Source organism: Lates calcarifer, linkage group LG10 (genome assembly GCF_001640805.2).
Source record: "Lates calcarifer isolate ASB-BC8 linkage group LG10, TLL_Latcal_v3, whole genome shotgun sequence".
NCBI lineage: Eukaryota > Metazoa > Chordata > Actinopteri > Centropomidae > Lates > Lates calcarifer.
Window position 1 is genome coordinate 25,273,875 of NC_066842.1, and position 20,257 is coordinate 25,294,131.

A 20,257-nucleotide genomic window follows, 5' to 3' on the forward strand; every position below is an offset into this window, starting at 1 on the left:
AAGGCACTCTGTTTTCTTGCTCTGAACGCACCTCCTGTTGGTTTTTTACTCATTTCCCTTGGCAGCTTTTCTGACCCACATGCACGCACACACACACATACACACACACGCATAGCAGGCCTCATAAACAAACCCTTGTATTGAAAGATGGGGAAGAAACAGAAGCCAGAGCAGAAAGATTTGAACTCTGGGAATATTGGCACACTTTGTAAATGTTAGATGCTCACATACACACTTCACGTACACACAACTTCCCATCCCACAGAAGCACAGGCCACATGTACACCGCAGCACAGACACTCAGACTGTCCGCACAGACACACTCATTGTACTGGGCACGTCATACCTGAATCTGTACATTAACAGGCTGTGTGTGCCAAAGAGTTTTTGACTGTATGAAACAGAAATACTGCCGAGGAGAGTGTTACTGACAGTGTAACTGCGGGACTGGGGTGGGGCAACATTGATTTTCTTGTCAAGTAAGAAGCTGTGAAATAGTAAATATCCAGAGGTAAGATTACCACACCATGTGTCAAATTCCCTCTAAAACAGTTTATCACACTGATGCAAAAAATCATTTAAAAATAACATGTTGCCACAAAGCACCTCTTGATTTGCTTATGTAGAGAAGAAATGTTTTATTCAGGTCAAAATCCACACCTAAGATTGTACCAGTGATCTAAGTTTGATTGTAGTTAGAATGGTTAGTTAGTGATAACAGGTTGCACCATGCAAGATAGTTGCAACATACATTTAACAACAACAACCTTCTTGTTTTCTAAAAGTGTCTAAAGGTTTCCTAAAAGTGTTGATATACTACATCTAGGTCACTTTTGTGTCACTTTTTTGTTTAGTTGTTACCATTCACTCACATTATTTATGTTTCACAAGCACAAGAGCTTGCCTTGCTCTGAGTTTTGCCTTTCAGGCTCTTATAGATTATTGTTTTACCCTGTGATTGTTGGAAGTTGAATCTGCAGACTGAGGGAATGACTGGAGCTGCTGCTCAGGAGGCTGCCCACCTCTGAGCCTAAACCTACATCCTCTGGGACTAACTACTACTTCTTTAATAGTGTTGACACATGACATGATTGCTCTGGGTTGTCGCCACCATGTTGTTGTTCACGCAGAACCAAAACATAGACAGATGATGACAGGTAGCGCAGACGAAGACACTAAAGAACGCTGAACAAAGAAAAAAAAGAAAAATGAAGAAAATCAAAAGCAAGATACCATACAGAGAGAAACAAGACTCAACAGTAATGTGGTCGTATATGCTGCGACAGCAACTGCGAAGTGCCAGCTAGCGTTTTAGTCATTTGCATGTCCAATACATAGATTTTATATAAAAAGATGATATATTTACTCTGAATGATGCTCCTTTGCCTCCCTGTTCAGTTTCTTTAGGAATGGTTTACATTTTTACATCTCAAGTTTTATGTTGTTTATTATTCTGGTGTAGGAGCATTAGCTTGTAGCGTCTTTGTTCTCCTTTGATAATGGTCCTTCCTGACCGCAATAACTTCTTTGCACCCAAGGTGTAAAGACGATACAGTCAAGATCACACTGTCACATTGCAGAAGCTGGTTTACCCAAAACAAAGCCATAAACAATTTATTTTTAGCTCGGAGACCTGCGTCCCTTGGTGCTTCTTCCGAGTCTGACAGCAGAAAAACTTTACACCATTCAGTGATGGTTTTCCATTTCCGACATGTGTACAGTTGTGGCATTGTAACACACAGCAGCTCACCACTCTGATGACTTTTTAATCTCCACAATTTAACTTTCAAATCCAAAAGCAAAGTCCATCTCCATCTACCTCCAATCTACAGTCCGTCTATTCACGCTTGTATGAACAAAAGGCCCAAAATGCATTGTATTGTTGACATCACGATCCCGATCTCTCTTGTTCTCTACAGTTACTGTTCGTTTGAAGAGTGTGACTTTATGCTGCTTTCATTGGAGATGGGAGTGTTTGGGTGATTGGCTGCTTTTAACACAGACTTTAAACTTTTTGACTTTGGCAGAATCTTTTATCAAAGATGGACATTTCTGAGGAAAAGTTGCTCACATGTGGCACATCTTATCCTTTATGAAAAAAAACATCAAAGAGACACTGAGAGCAAACAATAAATGATCTTTAAACTGTTATTGCTATATGTTAGATGGACATGTGTCATGTTGTATGTATGCATGTTGTATGTAAATGTTTATTTCCTCATAAATTGACTATCTTTGGGTTTGAACTGTTACTCAGACAAAACAAGACAATTCTAGATGTCACCTCGGGCTATTTTTAATATTTACTGACATTTTATAGACTTACTGGATTAATCAAAAATAGTAAATGATTAATTAATCAATGCTGACAGTGTTTTACCAGAGCATTCACTTAGATATCCCATTGTACCACTCAGAGAACTGATGTTACTCAAGTAACCAAAAGTTTCCAATCCATCCGTAGCAGCTGCTGAACTGAAGTGTGCTCTCCTCTGTTTTTAGTGCAGTTTAGTTGTTTTTTAGTTGAGATGTTTTTGTGTTTGAAGATGGCTGCTGCCTGGAAATTCTGTTTTACACACTCTCATGAACATGCACACACACCAGACCAGAAATTAGACTTGTGCCATTAAGAGGGAGGGGGTGATGAACTCAGTGAACAGGCTATGACAAAATGGTTTCTCCTCAAGACTGGTGTTTATTTTTCTGTATGTCCATTGGGTCTGCCCACAAGAAGCCCTTTCATAGCCACAAAACAGCACTGTGTGTGTGTGTGTGTGTGTGTGTGTGTGTGTGTGTGTGTGTGTGTGTGTGTGTGAGAGAGAGAGAGAGAGAGAGAGAGAGAGAGATTACCTGTTTGCTTTGCTTTAGATAGCAGGATATATATGTGTGTAAACATGGACGCTGTTTGAGACTCTGGTGTGAATGTCTTACGCACAGGAAGGTGCTACATTTGTGTGTATAAAGGAGAAAGTGAGTGTTAATGAAAAGCATGTTATAGGCCTGTGGTTTCAGTCACAGTTGGGACTGAGCATATAGTCACACATTCCCTCACACCACCAGGACCGCATACCACTAACACACACACACACACACACACACAGAGACTGCACAGTACATACATGGATGAATGGTCTCTGTTAAACCACCAACTGTACCTTCACTGCCACATGTTTCAAATCTACATGGATTTGATTATTCTGGAGATTTCTTTATAAACACAAAGTGGCCTAAGCCGCTCTATGAGCACTTTCTCATTTTCTACACAGCTCTGGAAAGGACCGGTAACCTTACCAGTGTTCAAAACGTGACAGTAATGTGACAATAAAACCTTCAGAGAGACCGGAGCTGATGCTGGAAACTGCTCAGTGAGCTGTAATGTTGGATTCTTTCATGCATTAGCCAGAGAAAGCATTGTTAAGAACTTTCTGAAAAAGATATACCTTAAAAAAGAGAAAACAAAATGTGAGCTGTAAAAGACAAAGTTGCATTGTGGGTAATGTAGGCTCCAGATTTTGTAAGCTATAAAAATGCGTCTGTTTTTTCTGGTTTCAGCTTCAAACTCTTCACCATATCTGTAAGAATATTCAAACCCAAGACATGCTTTTCATTAATATATTTTGCAGTTATATTCATATCATTATATAGATAGATGTTTTATACACATTTCCTCAAAATTCAATCTGACATACTTGGTATATTTGGAAACATTGGGATCTCCACTAGTCTGTACAATGACCGGCCTCTGCATGAGACTGCAAATGTTACTCAGAATAAACAGATCAGCAGTTGTGTCTAAGGTGAAAAGCTTCTTTATACTTGAGTTAAAACGTGGCGGTGCATAAATATGAAAGCAAATCTCACAGTGGCACTGTTGCTCCTTTTTTGCTCAGATGCCATCACATGCGTTGCATAGCTGCAGATTTAGTTACAGAGTAAAGTGAGATCTGAAGCGAGAATATGGAGAGTAATGGCAGCTGACCCCAAACCATTCACTGGAATGAGTGCTGCGGTGTTTAATACACATTTGGATGTGATGGAGCAGATTGTGTAAACGGTGAGCAGACATCCTGAGCTAAATGAGTTTCTTTGTCACTCTCCGTCTTAAGGTAAATTCTTTTCTTTGTGTCTGTTTGATCTATTTCTCTGACCATCCAGTTTTTCTTCTTGTATCCTCAACATTTTATCAGTGTAGATACATCAACTCGTCTCCCTCTCTCCTGTTTTCCTATCAGAAAAATTAGAAATGACCTTCTTCTCCACAATATTCACCACTTCATGTAGCAGACTGTTGTTGATCCATGAACACCAACAGTTCTTTGTCCTTTAGTCCAAGATCCCCCCCCACCCCCACCCCACCCAAACAACTCTACCACCACCATTCCCGTCTTCCTGACACTGATGTGATGATGTTCTGTGTCTTTGCAGAGATACTTCAGTCAGACAGACCCAACCTGAGGAGAACACAGAGTGAGGAGACTGCCAGTACTGCTGGATCTCACAGCAGGTCAGCACACACACACACACACACACACAAATTCAGATACATACTGATGCTGCAGGGATAAAACTGTGACTGGAAGTAATATGAGAGGAGAGAGACAAGTGTAAGACAAGACAAGTGTATTTGATGTTTGTATTTTGCCCACATTCATCTGAATGAGCATTAAATTGCATCTGTCTGTCGGATGGAAGTAAATCTCTAAAGGGGATCTACACAAGCTGTGCGGAAAGGTTATTTACAGAAAGGAAAGAATAAACTCAAGCAGTTTTCATACCAAGTGACTGACAGAGGCAGTGAGCTCAGCTTCTTTTAACATAAAGACACATCATTTCTGAATAGATTTGTGCAGCATCATCAGCATCTGTTTAAAATCTGACCAAGCATTCAGTGCTACCTTTCTGTATTCATAGTTTTCAGCATTGTTCATGGGCACAGTTCAATTTTGTTATTAGTCTTAAATAGTAGTCCGCATTCACAATAAATATTGAGTGATTTTAACCTCAGGGCAGCCCACAGCACATTACAGCAACACTTTCCTCGAAATCAAGACCAGCCTGACTAACAAGAGACGATTTTAGATTTTTATGAATCATGCATTTTGAGGTAGTAAGAGCAAAGTGCATATATTTAATGCAGCAAATGTCATCGCTGTCATCTATAAACAGACGAGCTGTGTCAGGATCTACCTGATTCAGGTCAGCAGGTGACAGTGACTGAGTGAGCGATCATGTCGTGGAGGCAGAGGGCTGAGTTAGTCTCAGTCAGATGGGGGTGTGTGAGGAAAAACGTGCACAAGCAGTGGTTTGGGAACCAGGGGTTTAGAACAACAGATGTAAAGCTGTCACTGAGCTGTGTGTGTACATGTGTGAGTGTGTTACCCTGTTAATACGTCTGCAGAAGACAGTGAGTGAAGAGGTTTTGCCCATAAATCTACACCCAGTAACTCACAATAACAAAATTAAAACATATTTTTAGAATTGTTTGCACATTTATTATAAATACAAAACAGAAATCTGTCATTTACAAAAGTATTCAGACCCTTAATCAGCCTCTTTGACAGTAATTACAGCTTTGCATCTTCTTGGGTAAGTCTCTAAAAGCTGGGGGTCTGATTGATGGAGGCTGCTGAGATGGTCGTCCTTCACCAGGTTCTCCATCTCTGCAGAGGACTTCTGAGGCTCTGTTAGAGGGCCTTGTGGTCACCTCCCTCTCCAAACTTCTTCCATTTAACAGTTATTGAGGCCACTGTGCTTGTGTGAACACTCCTTTGCTCTGATCTATGTCTTGCTGCAATTTTACCACAGAGGTCTGCAGAGTGAATTGTGGGACCTAATATACACAGTTATGAACCTTTTAAACTATGTCCAGTCAAGTCAACTTGCCACTGGTAGACATCTCAGGGATAATTAAATCAAACTGGATGCACTGGACCACAGGTTCTACTGTGAGTTCCACAGAGTCCGAATATTTTTGTAAATGAGTGATTTCAAGTTTTTGATTTAAAAGATGAGGAGAAAAAAGTGAAGGGGGTCTGAGAACTTTTTGAAGCCACTGGAGGAGGCTTGTGTGACCTGGAGCAGAAGCCTTAACCAGCTTTAAATAAGTTCATGGCTTTTGTCCTAAACCTCTGACACATGTACACACACAACAGCACAATAATAAACTTGAGTAACCTTTTTCTAAAACCCTGTTTGCAAAGCGCTTCTTTGAAAATCATAAAAACCCAAAGAATAATAGTAATCAAAATAAATGGAACAAAGAAAAGAAAAGGATAGAGTGAAGGGAGTCTGTGCCAGTATGGTCGATTGAAGCACTTATGCAGAGTGCCAGCATGTTATTCCCCCCTGAGTGTGGTTTCAAACGCTGCTCTCTTTGGCTAGAATGGATAATAAATAGTAGAGCAGGCTGCATTCGTTTCAAAGCTTTGCGGCATGGGTGCATGGGGTCAGATGGTATTTCCCTCTAAACACTGTAGGAGGGCATTAAACACAGTTAAGCCAAGAGCCCAAACCGCCGCTGTCATGGAGAAGCGGTCAACATCTCCATCCAGTTGTGTCTGAACAGATTCCACCGACAGAGGAAAAGAGATGTGATTTCTGCTGTTCTCTGATGAGGAGCTTAGTGCCCACACACAAACACATTCATTAGTGTATATATTACACACACACACCACACACACACACACAAACCCCAAGTGTCTGTGTCTATTGTTGCTTCCTTCCTCTCCTGCGTCTTCTCCTTATTGTGGCGAATAAACAACTGAGCACAGCCCTGAATCCGGGTTTCTGTTGACGCCTGTCCAAGCTCGGCCTCAGCATTCCTCAGTCCTGGGGAGGGAAAGCCAACGTGTTTATCTTTGTATAAAAGTTCTTGTCGGAAAAGCAAAGTTATATTTAGTGTTTGGAAAATATGAGGGTGTTCAAGAAGGAAGAGTAGCCAACATCGACACCTCTCTGTGTGTTTTTGTGCGCTGGTTTTGCCCGTGTACACACTCATATGTGTGCCAGGCATTTTCTCCTGAATCAGGAACAACAATAGGTCCAATCCTAAGTTATCAAAACAGAGCTGTGGGCTAATCCACAAGAGCCAGACATAAAAGACAGTCAAAGAACAAGTTACATTTTTTTTAAATACAGTAAATGCAAATATTGTTTTTCTTTGTCATCTCTCTCTGTCTCATTGTGCCTCCCCCTCCCCCTCCCTCCCTCATGCCTTTCCTCCTCATTTCCCTTTCTTTCACTTTTCCGCTAATCTGCTCCACATCCTGTTCACTCTCTGTGTTTCTCTTTCTGTTTGCAGGAGTAACAGGCACTCAGTGGGGGGGTCACAGACTGGCTCACCAGGGTGTTCCAGAGGGGGCTCTCTGACCAACGGTGAGCTGACTGAGGAGCAGATCCCCGGGCCTGGCTCGTCTACTCGCCGTCGGTCCTCCAAGGGTCATGGAAGCCCAGGCAACAGCGCAGGTACATGATACACGTTATGACACACACACTTGGTTCAAACAGGTTTTAGACTTTTATGTATGTAGACTATTTTGTATACCACACTGTGTAGTTGTGAAAGATTACTTCACAAAGAGCTGAAACCTTTCTTTATACTGTACACAGTCATAATCTTTCATGAGAATTTGATGTTTCCATAGACAACTAGCAACATATTAATCAGTTATTAATATTGCAATATGAATACTTTAGTATTGAATCTGATTAATTTCAGTTCCCTTACCAAATTGGTTTAGCTTTCAACATTTGCAAGTAACATAAGTCATACATATCTAAATATTTAATGTAACTTGTAGTTATAACCCTGAAATGAGATGAACAGTCATAGATAAGAAATGCTGATAAAATATGTCTGACACAGTGTCTAAGATGATAAACATGAAATATTGATATGATGGAAATGAAACTGGGAGATACTAACAACAGAAACAGATGAGAGAGAGACGTAGATGGTTTCACCAGAGAGGACAGTGTAAAAACACACAGACCACAGCTGATCGTTCCATTTTCTTAATAAAAAAGTAGGAGGAGAGGATAAAAGGTTTGATGAAAGATTTGTTCCTCTCCAAGAAACAGCAGATCTGTGTGTCTTTCTTAACAGGAAGCACATCTGAAACAGACTAGATATTAGAACACAATTATTACCCCTTACTATGAAACCTAAATTCATGCTGATGTTCGGCAAATATCTGTTGAACAGTTCTTTAGCTCACCAAGCTGATGCTTCTGTAACAGTTTGTTAGCAGCCAGCTTAGATGTGCCAGGTACCAGACCTTCTCAGTAGCACATGAATTTGTGGACTAGTTATGGCTTAACAATGAAAATTGTGAAAAATATTCACATCAGCTGATCCTTAAATCCTGGTTTGTCACTTTTGAGCTAACACTTTATCAATAAGTCACTCTTTCATCCGTCTCTTTCGTCCTTCTTCCACTCTGCATCTTCTCTCAGACAAAGTCGAGTTGACGTCAAATGGGCTGGAGAGCAGTCGCGGTGTTGTGGCCCGTAACACTCCTCCTCCATCCTCTCCATCGGGCCGATCCCCAGCCGCCAGCAGCAGCAGCAGTAGCCCCTCTCCGGGTCAGGAGGCCCTGGGTCCTGCCGCCCCGGCGGAACCCGGCCCCAACGCCACCTCCGGCACAGAGCAGGCCAGCAGCAGCACCACAGCAGAGGCCACCACAGACTCACTCCCGGCAGGGTGAGAATCAGTGCACGCACAGATAAAGTGCATCAGAACATCTCACATTCAGTCATTTATACCTTGTAAAAGTACAATTGCTGGGAAATGGAAAATAATCTGTCATCAGAATGTAAGCACATATAAACCACACTGAAAATATTTGTTTTCAAAGCAAATCTTTAAACTTAAGCAACAGCAGCTCAGCACAGAGTCTCTGAGGAAATTGGTTAAAAAAGGTGGGAAGCACCAAATAGTTGTAGGACCTCAGCTTCTTTTCCTCAGAGCTTAATAAACCTAATATTGTATTTCTTGAAGATTTTAAAGCAGAAATCAGAAAAATACTTTCTTGTCCAACAGAAGACATGGAAATTTGTCTTTGACACAGGCTGACACAGTATACACAGTACATTTCTATTGATGTTAATGGAGATGCTCTTAATTAGAGGTGAGGGGCAGGTCATATCTACCTTAAAATAAGTGGTATTAGGAGAGAGATGGAAACTGAGCAGCGACTGAAGAAAAAGATAATATACCTTATATAACCTTATTCGCATTTCCAGACTCAAAGACCAGTATCTCTTTAATGATACAGACAGTAAACACGGTTTAAGTTATTAAGAGTGACGACTGCTTCAGTCCCATTCAAAGTGATGCACATTAAATTACAGGAACTTGTTCATGATGGTAACGCTATAGCAGTGTGAACTCTCTAAATCTGTTTTTGCTGTATATCCTGTGACTTTGGAAACCTGACAAACATGTAGGCACCAGTAGCTGCAAACCTTAATAAGATGCATAAGTAAATGTCTCATGTATGTTTTATTTTTATTGTGAGAAATATGACAATCCACCCATACTAAAAAAAATTTAATTTCCTTTGCATTCCTCATGACCACATACGGTAATAAAATGGGGTGTATTTGCTATATTACCTCTTACACCTAGAAATAATTTCCACTTTGGTAGTGCTTTCATTAGTGTCTTCTCTCTATGTCTTTCTTTCTCTCAGTTCAATTCAATTCAATTCAATTCAATTCAGTTTTATTTATATAGCGGCCGAATCACAACAAACATTATCTCAAGGCACTTTTCATATAGAGCAGGTCTAGACCGTACTCTTTAGATAATTAGAATTACAGAGAGAGACCCAACAGTTCCCACCATGAACAGCACTAGGCGACAGTGGCAAAGAAAAACTTCCTTTAAAGAGGCAGAAACCTCGAGCAGAACCAGACTCAGAGTGGGCGGCCATCTGCCTCAATCAGTCAGACAGGAAGTTCAACAGTATTCGTTGGCAAAGAAAAACACAAGAATACATAGCTCCAGAGATAAATGTGATATATTTGGTGAACAACTGCAAAGGTATTAATGGTGCAAAACAACTTAAGTTAGTGATTTCAAGTGACTGAGACATAAAAGTCTGGTGTTTCCTCTGGGTTCATAGAATCAATACTCTTCTCTGTCTTTGTTAGTTATATACTGAGCAGGTAGTATAGGACACTCTCTGTCTTCTCTAAATAAAAGTCTCAGTTGTTTAATGGGGAGAAAAGTTTGTTTACTGTGATGACATTAATTATGAAATCTGAAAGGTCTTTCCAATATTTTTGTGATGTGAATTATAGAAGGTTTCTCTCTCTTTCTCCCTCTGTCTGTTTAGCTGGGAGCAGAGGGTGTTGCCTCATGGCAGGGTGTACTATGTTGACCACAACACCAAAACCACAACCTGGGAGAGACCACTGCCACCAGGGTAGGCCACTTAAACATTTTTATGTGTTTTTGTGTTGATGTTGTGATTGTTTGTTTAGACAAGGTAAGGCTGAGCGGTATGTTTGAAATGAAATGAAAGTTACTGTCTGACCAGTGGAACAGAAAACAAACTAATGTTTGGTTTACCTTGTAAAATGGGATGAAAACCAGATCTATGCTCTTCATAAACTGGCTGCACGAGAAATGGTTTTTATTTCAGCATAAAGCTGTGACATAACAAAATGTGGAAAAAGTGAAGGAGTCTCAATAGTTTCTGAATGTGTTGTATTTGATAAACATGCTTGCAGCAGTCAGTCACAATAACTCTCCATTTGTGAAGGAGTAAAAAAGTTCTGAATTGAATAATCTCACTCCATTTATTGAAAAGACATATGTGTATGATTGTCTCATTACTGTCTGCAAAGCATTTCTCTTCTGTGGAGTTAATACTCCAACAGAGGAAGTTAAATAAAAGTAGATGGTGCAAGAGAGCTAATAAGCTACAACAGTTTCTTCTCTCTGCTCCATCAAAGGTCAGTGCTGTTAAGGCAGTTTGCTGTTAGTCAGCGATGCCAATTCACATGTCAAAGCTCATTAAAGTTGAGCTCAGTGCAAAAAAATCTGCATGGGTTTAACTTCGCCCCTGTCATCAGTTGAATTTGCCACAAGATTGTGCAATTTTGAATTGCTGTGTCTGGGTAGGTGTTCATATTACTGGACAGATAAAGTATAGAAATGTGTCCTGGAATGTTCACTCTCAGTTTGTCAGCTGCCAAACCAAAGCTTCTCGTTTCTTGTTTGTTTTAAGAAAGTGTTTTATGTTCTAAGTTATAACAACATACATCGTAATTGGTCCCAAATCACGCAGTTTGATTGTAGTGTTTGTGTGCTAAGCCATCATAATGGGAACACAGTTTTCTCCCTCTCTTTGTGTACAGCATTACGAGAGCAGAGTAACTCTGCCAGAGTCCAGCCCTTTTATGACATTTTTACTTACACCAATTATTTATTGATTTTCACAGTGTGTGTGACTGGGTGACAGAGAGAAAGAGAGGCTGTTTTTAGGAAAAGGTCACCCCCACTTCTCCAACCTCCAACCCCCATCTCAGTTTTTCCATACAGGGAACGAGAGCGTGGGGGCCCTGAGAACAAAAGTCCTTTCTTAGTGCCACATGTACTTCCATCCACCACTATGTTGGCTGCTGGCCGGTGGCCCTTCAGAGGATCAATTAGCAGGCTAATGCCGGGCTAGCACTCCAGATGTACACACCAGGAACTGTTTAGAGGTTGGGGGGAGTTAAGCAATCTAGGTTTGGAAGCTGAAATAAAGACAGCCATCGTAAGCCAGACTGAAGGAGAGCCTCTGAGTCACACTGCTCTTTATCAAATATACTGTAGAGTTTGTAGCTAGTCAAGCATCACAAGCTCAGCCACTCTGGTTTTTAAGTTGCAGGGCGTCATAACACACTGTCTCTTGAGTCTAACATTAGAAGGACCATTTTAATTCAAACTGATGCTGTGTTTGCATAAATCCTTACTTTTCAGCATCTCGTGACATCTGTCAAAAATCCTGAAAAGAAATTGTAACATTGTGGTTGACAACGTTATTTAGACCAAAGTTAAACAACAGAAACTAGTACGTAAAGCAGCATTATGTGTTTATATTCAGTGCTGCATTTCAAAACATGGCTCCATTTTGACTAAACTGTTCCTTTTGAAATGGTTTGATTTTGGTGGAAAATCAAAAGAAAAGAGCTCTTGTTTATGTACGACTTAATCAAAGCTGTGATTAATACTTTGTCAGTCCTGACTCCAATCCGGTCTGGCTGCTGATGCTATTCTACATGGTAGTGTTTTTAAATGAGACTGTGGTTTGGGAGCAACAATCTTTGAGTGTGTATTTAATACTGACGCTGAGATGTTTAACAAACCATAGTTTTGCTGATAAGGGCTATAATGACTAGGGATGGGGATTGAGACCTGATAAGTATCAGTATTTTAAGTATCGATAGAGACTTGAATCATTGGGCAGTCTCAAAAATAATAAATTATTAATGATCCCCATAATAATGACCCAACCCAGGGTCACCCCAACAGAGAATATCAGGCTATGCTCGGAAAGACTCCAGTCCAGTTCACCCTGTCCTGTACCAGAAAACCTCCTGAGAATATTCATTTTGTCTTGAAGCAGTTTTCAAGGACAAACCACAACATAGTTTTTTTTTTTTTTTTTTTTGCAGTTTCATTAGTAGAGTGAGAAATTCACAGAGTGAGCAGCTTAGAGAGTTTCCGACCACTGCTGTGAACATTTCCTTTAAAAAGAGAGTTTTAGTGAAATCACTGGGCGGTGTTTCTTCAGTAACAGTCAGAATGAATAGTGAAACGTAGTGAAACCCCAAGTAAGAACAATTTCAGTGACTGTTAACATGAAATATCGGGTAACCTACTGTCAGAGCCACAAACTGGCAAAAGCCAAACTACCGCAGAACACAAATGTTTCATAGTGGAAATTTGTGGATACACATTTGCTTCATAGTAACTCAGATATGTTCTGGTTTTTACAGAAAGAATAAATATAATTCAGTTATTATAAACACTGATAAATGGTGCCACATGTACAATACTTTTAAAAAGATTGTATTATGATTACTGTCATCATGGAAAATATGTTTTTTATTGCTACAATTTTAGTTATCCGTGTGATCAGTGTTCTGCAGGTGTTATTGATACGAAAGCTGTTAAACTAAACCACAGTTGAATCAAAATGGTTCAGTGCTTCTGTAGCTTTAATATTTAGGACTAACTTGGGCCAAGGTACAACTTGAAGCTGCAGAATATCTGTAGTAAACTCTGAAGGGATACAGACATGTGGGTCAAAGATAAAGCAGAGTCTTAAAGCAGATTGCTCCAAACTGCCAAACTGTATCCCAGTAAAAGAGTGGGTGGAGACGAGAGCTCGTGGTGTTTGCTGTCAGCCAACACAGTGATGAATTATGAGTGGACAGTCCAAAAGAAGAGCAAGGATGTAGTGTATAATTTGAATCAGGACACTTCATGGTGAGGAGACTGTACACTTGTAGTTCAAAGAAATACATGGGGTAGATGCTTAATGACACGAGTGGTACGGAGAGTTAAAGTCAGATAGCAGAACTAAGTAGAGACTGTCAGACAGGCCTCTGTGGGCTCTGGGATTTTCCCTGGCTCCAGTAAATAACTAGCTAGTGCTAATATCAGAGAGGGAACACTGTTTTTCCTGCCTTTTAAAGGAAGCTCAGAGGCATAGTGGTCAGAGAGACTATCCCTCAACCAAATAACTCCCTGTGTTTGCAATCATCCACGCTGCTGAAGTGTCTTTGAGCAAGATATTGAAACCTGCCAGCTCCAGGGGTGCTGTCACGTAGCTGAGCCTGTCTTCCGACCGCAAGAGAAAAGAAGTTTTCCCCTCAGAGGACAACAAAGTGTCATTATTACTCAAATCTGTACATCAGCTGTTCAAGTTAGTTGTGGTTTCTGAGTGGAACATCTTCAGGGTGATTATTTAGACCATGTGGGTTCAGCTTTCACTGGAAACACCGATGTTAAATATGTTAGCATTACGGTAAAAAGACTTCACAAAGAGTCATGAGCTTTAGGCCCTAGAAATTTCATTTACATCACATATATACTTGTACAATTATCAGGAACATGACCATGTCTGTGGCTTATTAGAGAAAAAGTAATTTGGAATTATCTTCATTTATTTACACATTTGTCTTAAAATATGGTCAGATCTTAGTCCGAATTGTTGGAATTATAAACAAAAACGATCTGTTTCAACTAATAACACAGAAATCATTGTCTTGCTCTTGTCCTTATTGAAAACATCATTCAAACATTCACGGTTGGAAAAAGAGTCCGCAAACCTGGAGTCCAGTCAATGAAGACTGGAGGTGTGGGTTAGAGCTTTGACTTGTAAAAGACAAACATTTTTTAGTTTTCTGCTCATTAGAAGCATCTGCTGAGGTGAACCATGCATCACAAAGAGATCTCAGAAGACTTTGGATCAAGAACAGATGATTTGCATAAAGCTGGAAAGTGTTACAGAGTAATCTCAAGTAGTTTAGATATCCGATCAGTCCACAGTTCAACAAACGGAGATGGTTTAACTCTGTGGCTACTCTCCCTAGAAGTGAGCGTCCAGCTGAGACGACTCAAAAGAAACAACAGAGAAGAGTCAGTGAGGTAAAGAAGAAGCTCAGAGTAAAAACATGTGAGGACACCACAGAGAACGCTGTTTCTCTCCAAGAACAAACAAAAAAAGAAAATGACTGTCATGTTACGTCTGCCAAAGAGCACTGTGACGCTCCATAACACTACAGAGAAAATATTTTGTGGACTGATGAAGCTAAGGTTTTAATTGTTTGGGAAGAAGATGCAGCACAATGTACGGTGTAAAAGGGCTCTGCAAACTAACCCGGTAGAAATGCTGCGGAATGAGTTCAGAGAGCTGTTCGCAGCAGCAGCAGCAGCTCTGTGGGAGTAATGATCCAAAGTTCCACCTGAAAGTTGTGCAGATCTGATTAATACGATTAAAAACTGTGGTTGACATTCCCATGAATACACACACTATACTTTATTCTGACTTATTTCCACATACACCCTCCTGCTGCCATTAACAGTCACATCTGAAAACAGTCCCTAACAAATGCCCTGTTTCCTTCCTCCTTAAAGCAACATGTGCCAAAACTACAGTGTCCAGCTGTTTTGTTAAGCATTTATGTGGTGTATCTTTTTATAGTACAGCCAAAACAAAACTGTGGCTGAAGAGGATTCATTGCATCATATTGTTTTAAAAATAAAACAACACAGTCATACAGCTGGGATACTGATGCCACACTGCAGAAACAACAGGAGTGGTTCTCCACACAACGTTAGGATGCAGTAAAAGAAGTTATTTACCTTGATGATGTGCTGGATATTTTTTATAAGAACCTCCCATCTCACCGCTCACCGTGGCTGTCGCCTCTTCTTTAGCTGCTTCCTTAAAGTATTTAAAAGTCATCCACTGACTAAAAAGCAATGTACAGACTCATTTTAATGTGTCTGTACATTGTAGCACTATTAATACACTGTATTAATAGTGCTACAAACCTGGGTGAGAAATATGTTTCCTGAGGCTGCCTCACAATAAAATTCACCCTGTCATTCACCAGTTGAATCCTATTAATCTGGAGCAGCAGTAGGAAATGTTCAGTTTGCCTTAGCAAGATATGGCTCCAGTAACTGTAGAGTACTCACATGCATTATTTCACAATTTAAGTAATGCATGAGAAAGGTGGGCTCTGCTAGTATCAAACAAACTACTACTTCAAGCAGCAGTTGCAGGATGTGAATATGGCTGAATTCCTGTTGCTGAAAATTAATGGCATCAGAAATGGGTTGCTTACTGAGCATGTCAGCTCCTTGCCACACATACTGTAGTAAATCTTTCATGCAGCTCTCCTCCTGCACACAGTGAATGCACAGTGACTGTGTGTGTTTGTGAGTTTGCATTAATCATTCAGTGCAACAAAAATGAGTCTATTTAGAGGACGGACCACTGGGAGGACCCAGCAAACTAGTCCTGTCCTCACAGTCATTTTAACTGCGTGTATAACTATGATTGTGTGTGTGTGTGTGTGTGTGTGTGTGTGTGTGTGTGTGTGTGTGTGTGTGTGTGCAACTTTGTGTATTATTCCCACCAGTCATGGAAAGTCACGTTCTATATGTATCAGTATCAGTAAAGTCAGTGAATTTAGGCTTGAAAGTGAAGTTTTTGACTGGTAAACGTTCACTGTATGGGAACAGAGCAGAATGTATTATACAGTTTGTCTCACACATTCATTTCAGTCACTGTTTTTCATCCTGACTGCAGTGGAAACCAGGCTGTTTGACCACTTTAGAAAAACACTGAACAAACCAGAGAGGAAGAAGGTTGTAGAGATACTCCAACTGGTTATGAAAGGTCAACAAAACATCATGGAGTTTTAACATCGGGGCTACAGTGGAAGAACCGTCATGGTCTACATGACTGTTTATTCCACTGTGTGTGAGTGCTTGTGTGTGTGTACCTCGCAAGCCTGTTGGTATCTGCGCTGTGTTTTGTTTTTTTTTTTTTTTTGTTAGCATACGGAAGTCAGTGCTGTTTTCTCTTCCAAATTCTGTAGCGCTTAAGTCAGAGATATGAGAATAGCAGCAGAGCAGCAGTCAGTCCTGTTGAGTGCAGGGAACCGTGTGGACCTGTGTTCATGTGTATTGTTGCAGGTGTGACCATGTGTATCATATGTGTGTGTGTGTGTGTGTGTGTGTGTGTGTTTTCCGTGGACCATCTGTATCTCAGTCCACGTCCAGACCCCCTGTCTCAGGGGAAGAACAGGATATATCCAGATGTCTGAGTAAAAGCAGTGGCAGGCAGCGTTGCACAAACACACACCGCAGAACATGGTATCTGTCACTCAGAAACCTGACATCGCCCACTGTTCTCCCAACTCAGAGCTGGCATTGTCTTAAAGTGACGTAACTGATTGATGACATCTGAGGTTGAGCCAATGATAATCCTGCTCTCATCAAAGGGAAAAAAAAAAAAAGTGAACTATCAACCAGCTTTACTCTGTCGCTGAGAGGCTCCTGTGGCTCACTGATCATTTACAACTTTGGGATTTTTGTGTTTGTTTTAGTTCTTAGAAAGGATGAAAAAAATCAAAAACTGATTATATTCAGGTGTTAAATGTGCATGTGTTTGTGTAAATTGTGGATTACTGAAGCGAGTAGAATAAAATAGAAGTGTGTTCAATCAGGAATAGTTTGCTTTAACCATCTTAGCATCTTAATCTCTAATTTCCTTCCTCTCCTCTTGTTTTCCTTCTCCCTCTCTCTCTCCAGTGTCTTCACATCTCTGCTTCTTTATCCTCTCTGACCTCCCTTCTCTTTTCCTTTTCCTTCTTCCCACTCTGTCTCCCCCTCTGTCTGTTTTCTTTCCTTTTCTTGCCTTTGTTTCTCTTTCTCTCATAAATCAGTGCTGTTAATATCCGTTCTATCGCTTTTTAATACAACCACCCACTCCTGATGTGCTTAATAAAGATGTTGTTGAAAGCCACAGTCTATCTCACTGCCCCCTCTTCATCCCTCCATCCAGCTGGGAGAAGCGAGTGGACCAGCAGGGCAGATTTTACTACGTGGACCACAACACCAGAACCACCACATGGCAGAGGCCCACGGCCGAGTCAGTGAGGAACTACCAGCAGTGGCAGAGCCAGCGCAGCCAGCTGCAGGGTGCCATGCACCAGTTCAGCCAGCGCTTCCTCTACCAGGTACTCCACGCCCTCACCGGCCAGGTTTACATGCACAGTATGCTAGTACACATGTGATAATGAAACTTGGACAAAGGTAACAGGAGTCACACCTTGTGTAGTTTTCCTGAAAGCAGTGAAGTAATGAAGTGCTCATCAGAAAGCTGGAGTCCTCTGATGTTGTACATGGAGGACAGAAAATTCTGTGTATCATCCTGAATGACAAAACCATAATAATCACTGGATCTAAATATTATAGTTCAGCAGAATGTACAGTGAAGAGTGAGCATCGCTGCCTCACATCCCTCTGGGAACATTAGATTTGAAAGAAAGAGCCCACAAGTAATGTTGCAGACCACAGCACCATACTCTGAGTTTTTGTTTTTCATCACTGGTCTTACTGAATTAGGTCAGGTTATGTAGAATTTTCATGTGGTTATAGCATCTTTCAAGTAGTTCTGATGGGTTGCAGCATTGATAGATACCACTTCAGTGCATTGCTACTGTGGCCTCACAGTAAGAAGGTTCCGAGTTCGAACCCCAGTTGGCCCTTCCTGTGCCTGTGTGGGTTCTCTCCAGGTTCTCTGGATCTTCCCACAGTTGTTGTTTGTTTTCAGTCAAATATTGTGACTTCTTCAGATTTTTTGGTGGTGTCTGACTGTACCACTCTTTGTCTGTTTAGCCACGGCGGCTATCACTGCTCATGCTAACTGCCCACTTCTTCTACTCTTTATTCCAAACCATCCAGAGAAGTTAAACAGATCCTGTTGAGTAGAGGTCAAACCCAAAGCCAAGCAAGACAGTGAAAGTTTTAGAGCAGCAAATATAAAAACACACAGGGCAGTGAAGTTTTAGATCTTCTTCGAGCATGTTGATAAATCACAGACCACTAACTGGTCTGAAATTCAAAAACAAGTTAAACACACTAAACATATGTTTTGAGTGGTATTTCCTTTTTTTTTCATTTCTTCCTGGTTCTTCAATGTATAACTCTGCAGTGTCACACATTACTGAGTTTCCCTTGTTCACTCACAGCGATTTAATTTGTTAAGATTTCCATGTCATCACCACAAATGCACCACAGGACTGAAAACAATCTATACGTGTTTTGAGTGAGGTCAGAGTTGTATGCAACACAGTGCGGTTTACTCGTTGTTAGAAGATGTCGGCTGAGGGGGGGGGGGGTTAGGGGGGTTAAAGATGTTATTTGAGACTTGTTTATAGTATTTTTCCAGCAGAGTCAGTCAGTGTTGAGCCGTCTCTCTCTGACAGTCGCCATCGTCTCAGTGAAGCAGCCAAGGTCAGACTGCAGACAGACAGTAAAGACTTAGGGGACTAAAACAACAGAGCTTTCTCAATGAACCATTAGTAAAACCAGCATTAAAACTCTTACAGGCTTCTATAAAAACACCCCACCCTGCACCCTGTGTGTGTACCAGTGTTTCAGTCTTTGTGCGTTTATGTGTTTGTTCATCTCAGTATACAGTTATGTTGTCGTTGTTTCTGTCTGTGTATCTCACTTTGGCTGTGATTTTGACATTGTTCATCATGGCTGCTGTGGTCAGTGTTAACGTAAGCAGCAGCTTATTATTCAGGTCAACCAGAATATTCTTTTTTGTTCTCAGCTCGCTGTACAAGTGAGTAATGTAACAGTGAACATCAACCTTCATCCAACATCTGGCCAGTTAAACACAGAGCAGCACAGAAACAGAACGTCTTTGTGAAAAACATCAGAGCAAGTGAACATAAAATGTTAACAGGTGTTTCACTGGCATTTACAGTAGCTCTTGGCAGGTGACACATTTGGTCCCCGGTAATATTATTTCTTTGTTTACTTTTATTGATTGTAACGCCAGCGATTTTACTGTAACTAAAGTGGCCTTCTGTTAATGCCTCCATTTAGCAGGGAAAGTACAGCACACATCCTCCACTGATACTCAGATTACAGGAATAGGAAGGTGTCAGCAGAGTAAGATCTCATTTACTCTCTTCTAGGGCTCAGTATCAAACCAGAAAAGCATTGAAATTTCTCAAAGGTGACATTAAACGCTTTGTCAGATTCTTTGATCGGATCCATTTTCCACAACAGGAACTGAACATGACATGTAGCTGTTGTTACAGATTCCCAGTTTTTTGACTGTTGTCTGCTCAGGAAGTGATACAAAATACAAATTCCAGGTATTTTCAGGTGTATCAACACATCACAGCAAAAGCAACTACAACAAATACAACAACAGTAACAGCTACGACAACCAGTTCCTTTTTCCTCTTACTACCAAACAGAACATAAAAATGAGAGTTATAGTTAAATGAAATAGTATAGATGCTTAAGAAAAGTTGCACCAGAGCCTTAAAGTTCAGATCATGGAAAGCTCCAGCATACAGACTGCTACATTCCTGCAGTTCCTTAAAAATGAAAATTATCACCTAACCCTGTTGTTTTCTGCCTCAAAGGCCTCTGAATACCTTCTACCTCTGGATTAAAACATCTACAACACGTGTGCTTATATAGTTACAGAAG

The 20,257-nt window shown here is 40.7% G+C and overlaps 1 protein-coding gene across 1 annotated transcript in view; it reads left to right on the forward strand.

The window, feature by feature from the left end:
• wwp2 (WW domain containing E3 ubiquitin protein ligase 2) overlaps positions 1-20,257 on the forward strand; it is a 51,523-nt gene that overhangs the window by 11,872 nt on the left and 19,394 nt on the right. The window contains 5 exon segments of the mRNA XM_018703625.1: positions 4,426-4,504; positions 7,301-7,464; positions 8,455-8,701; positions 10,341-10,430; positions 17,583-17,757. Of these exon segments, the coding sequence (XP_018559141.1) occupies positions 4,426-4,504; positions 7,301-7,464; positions 8,455-8,701; positions 10,341-10,430; positions 17,583-17,757 (755 nt within the window).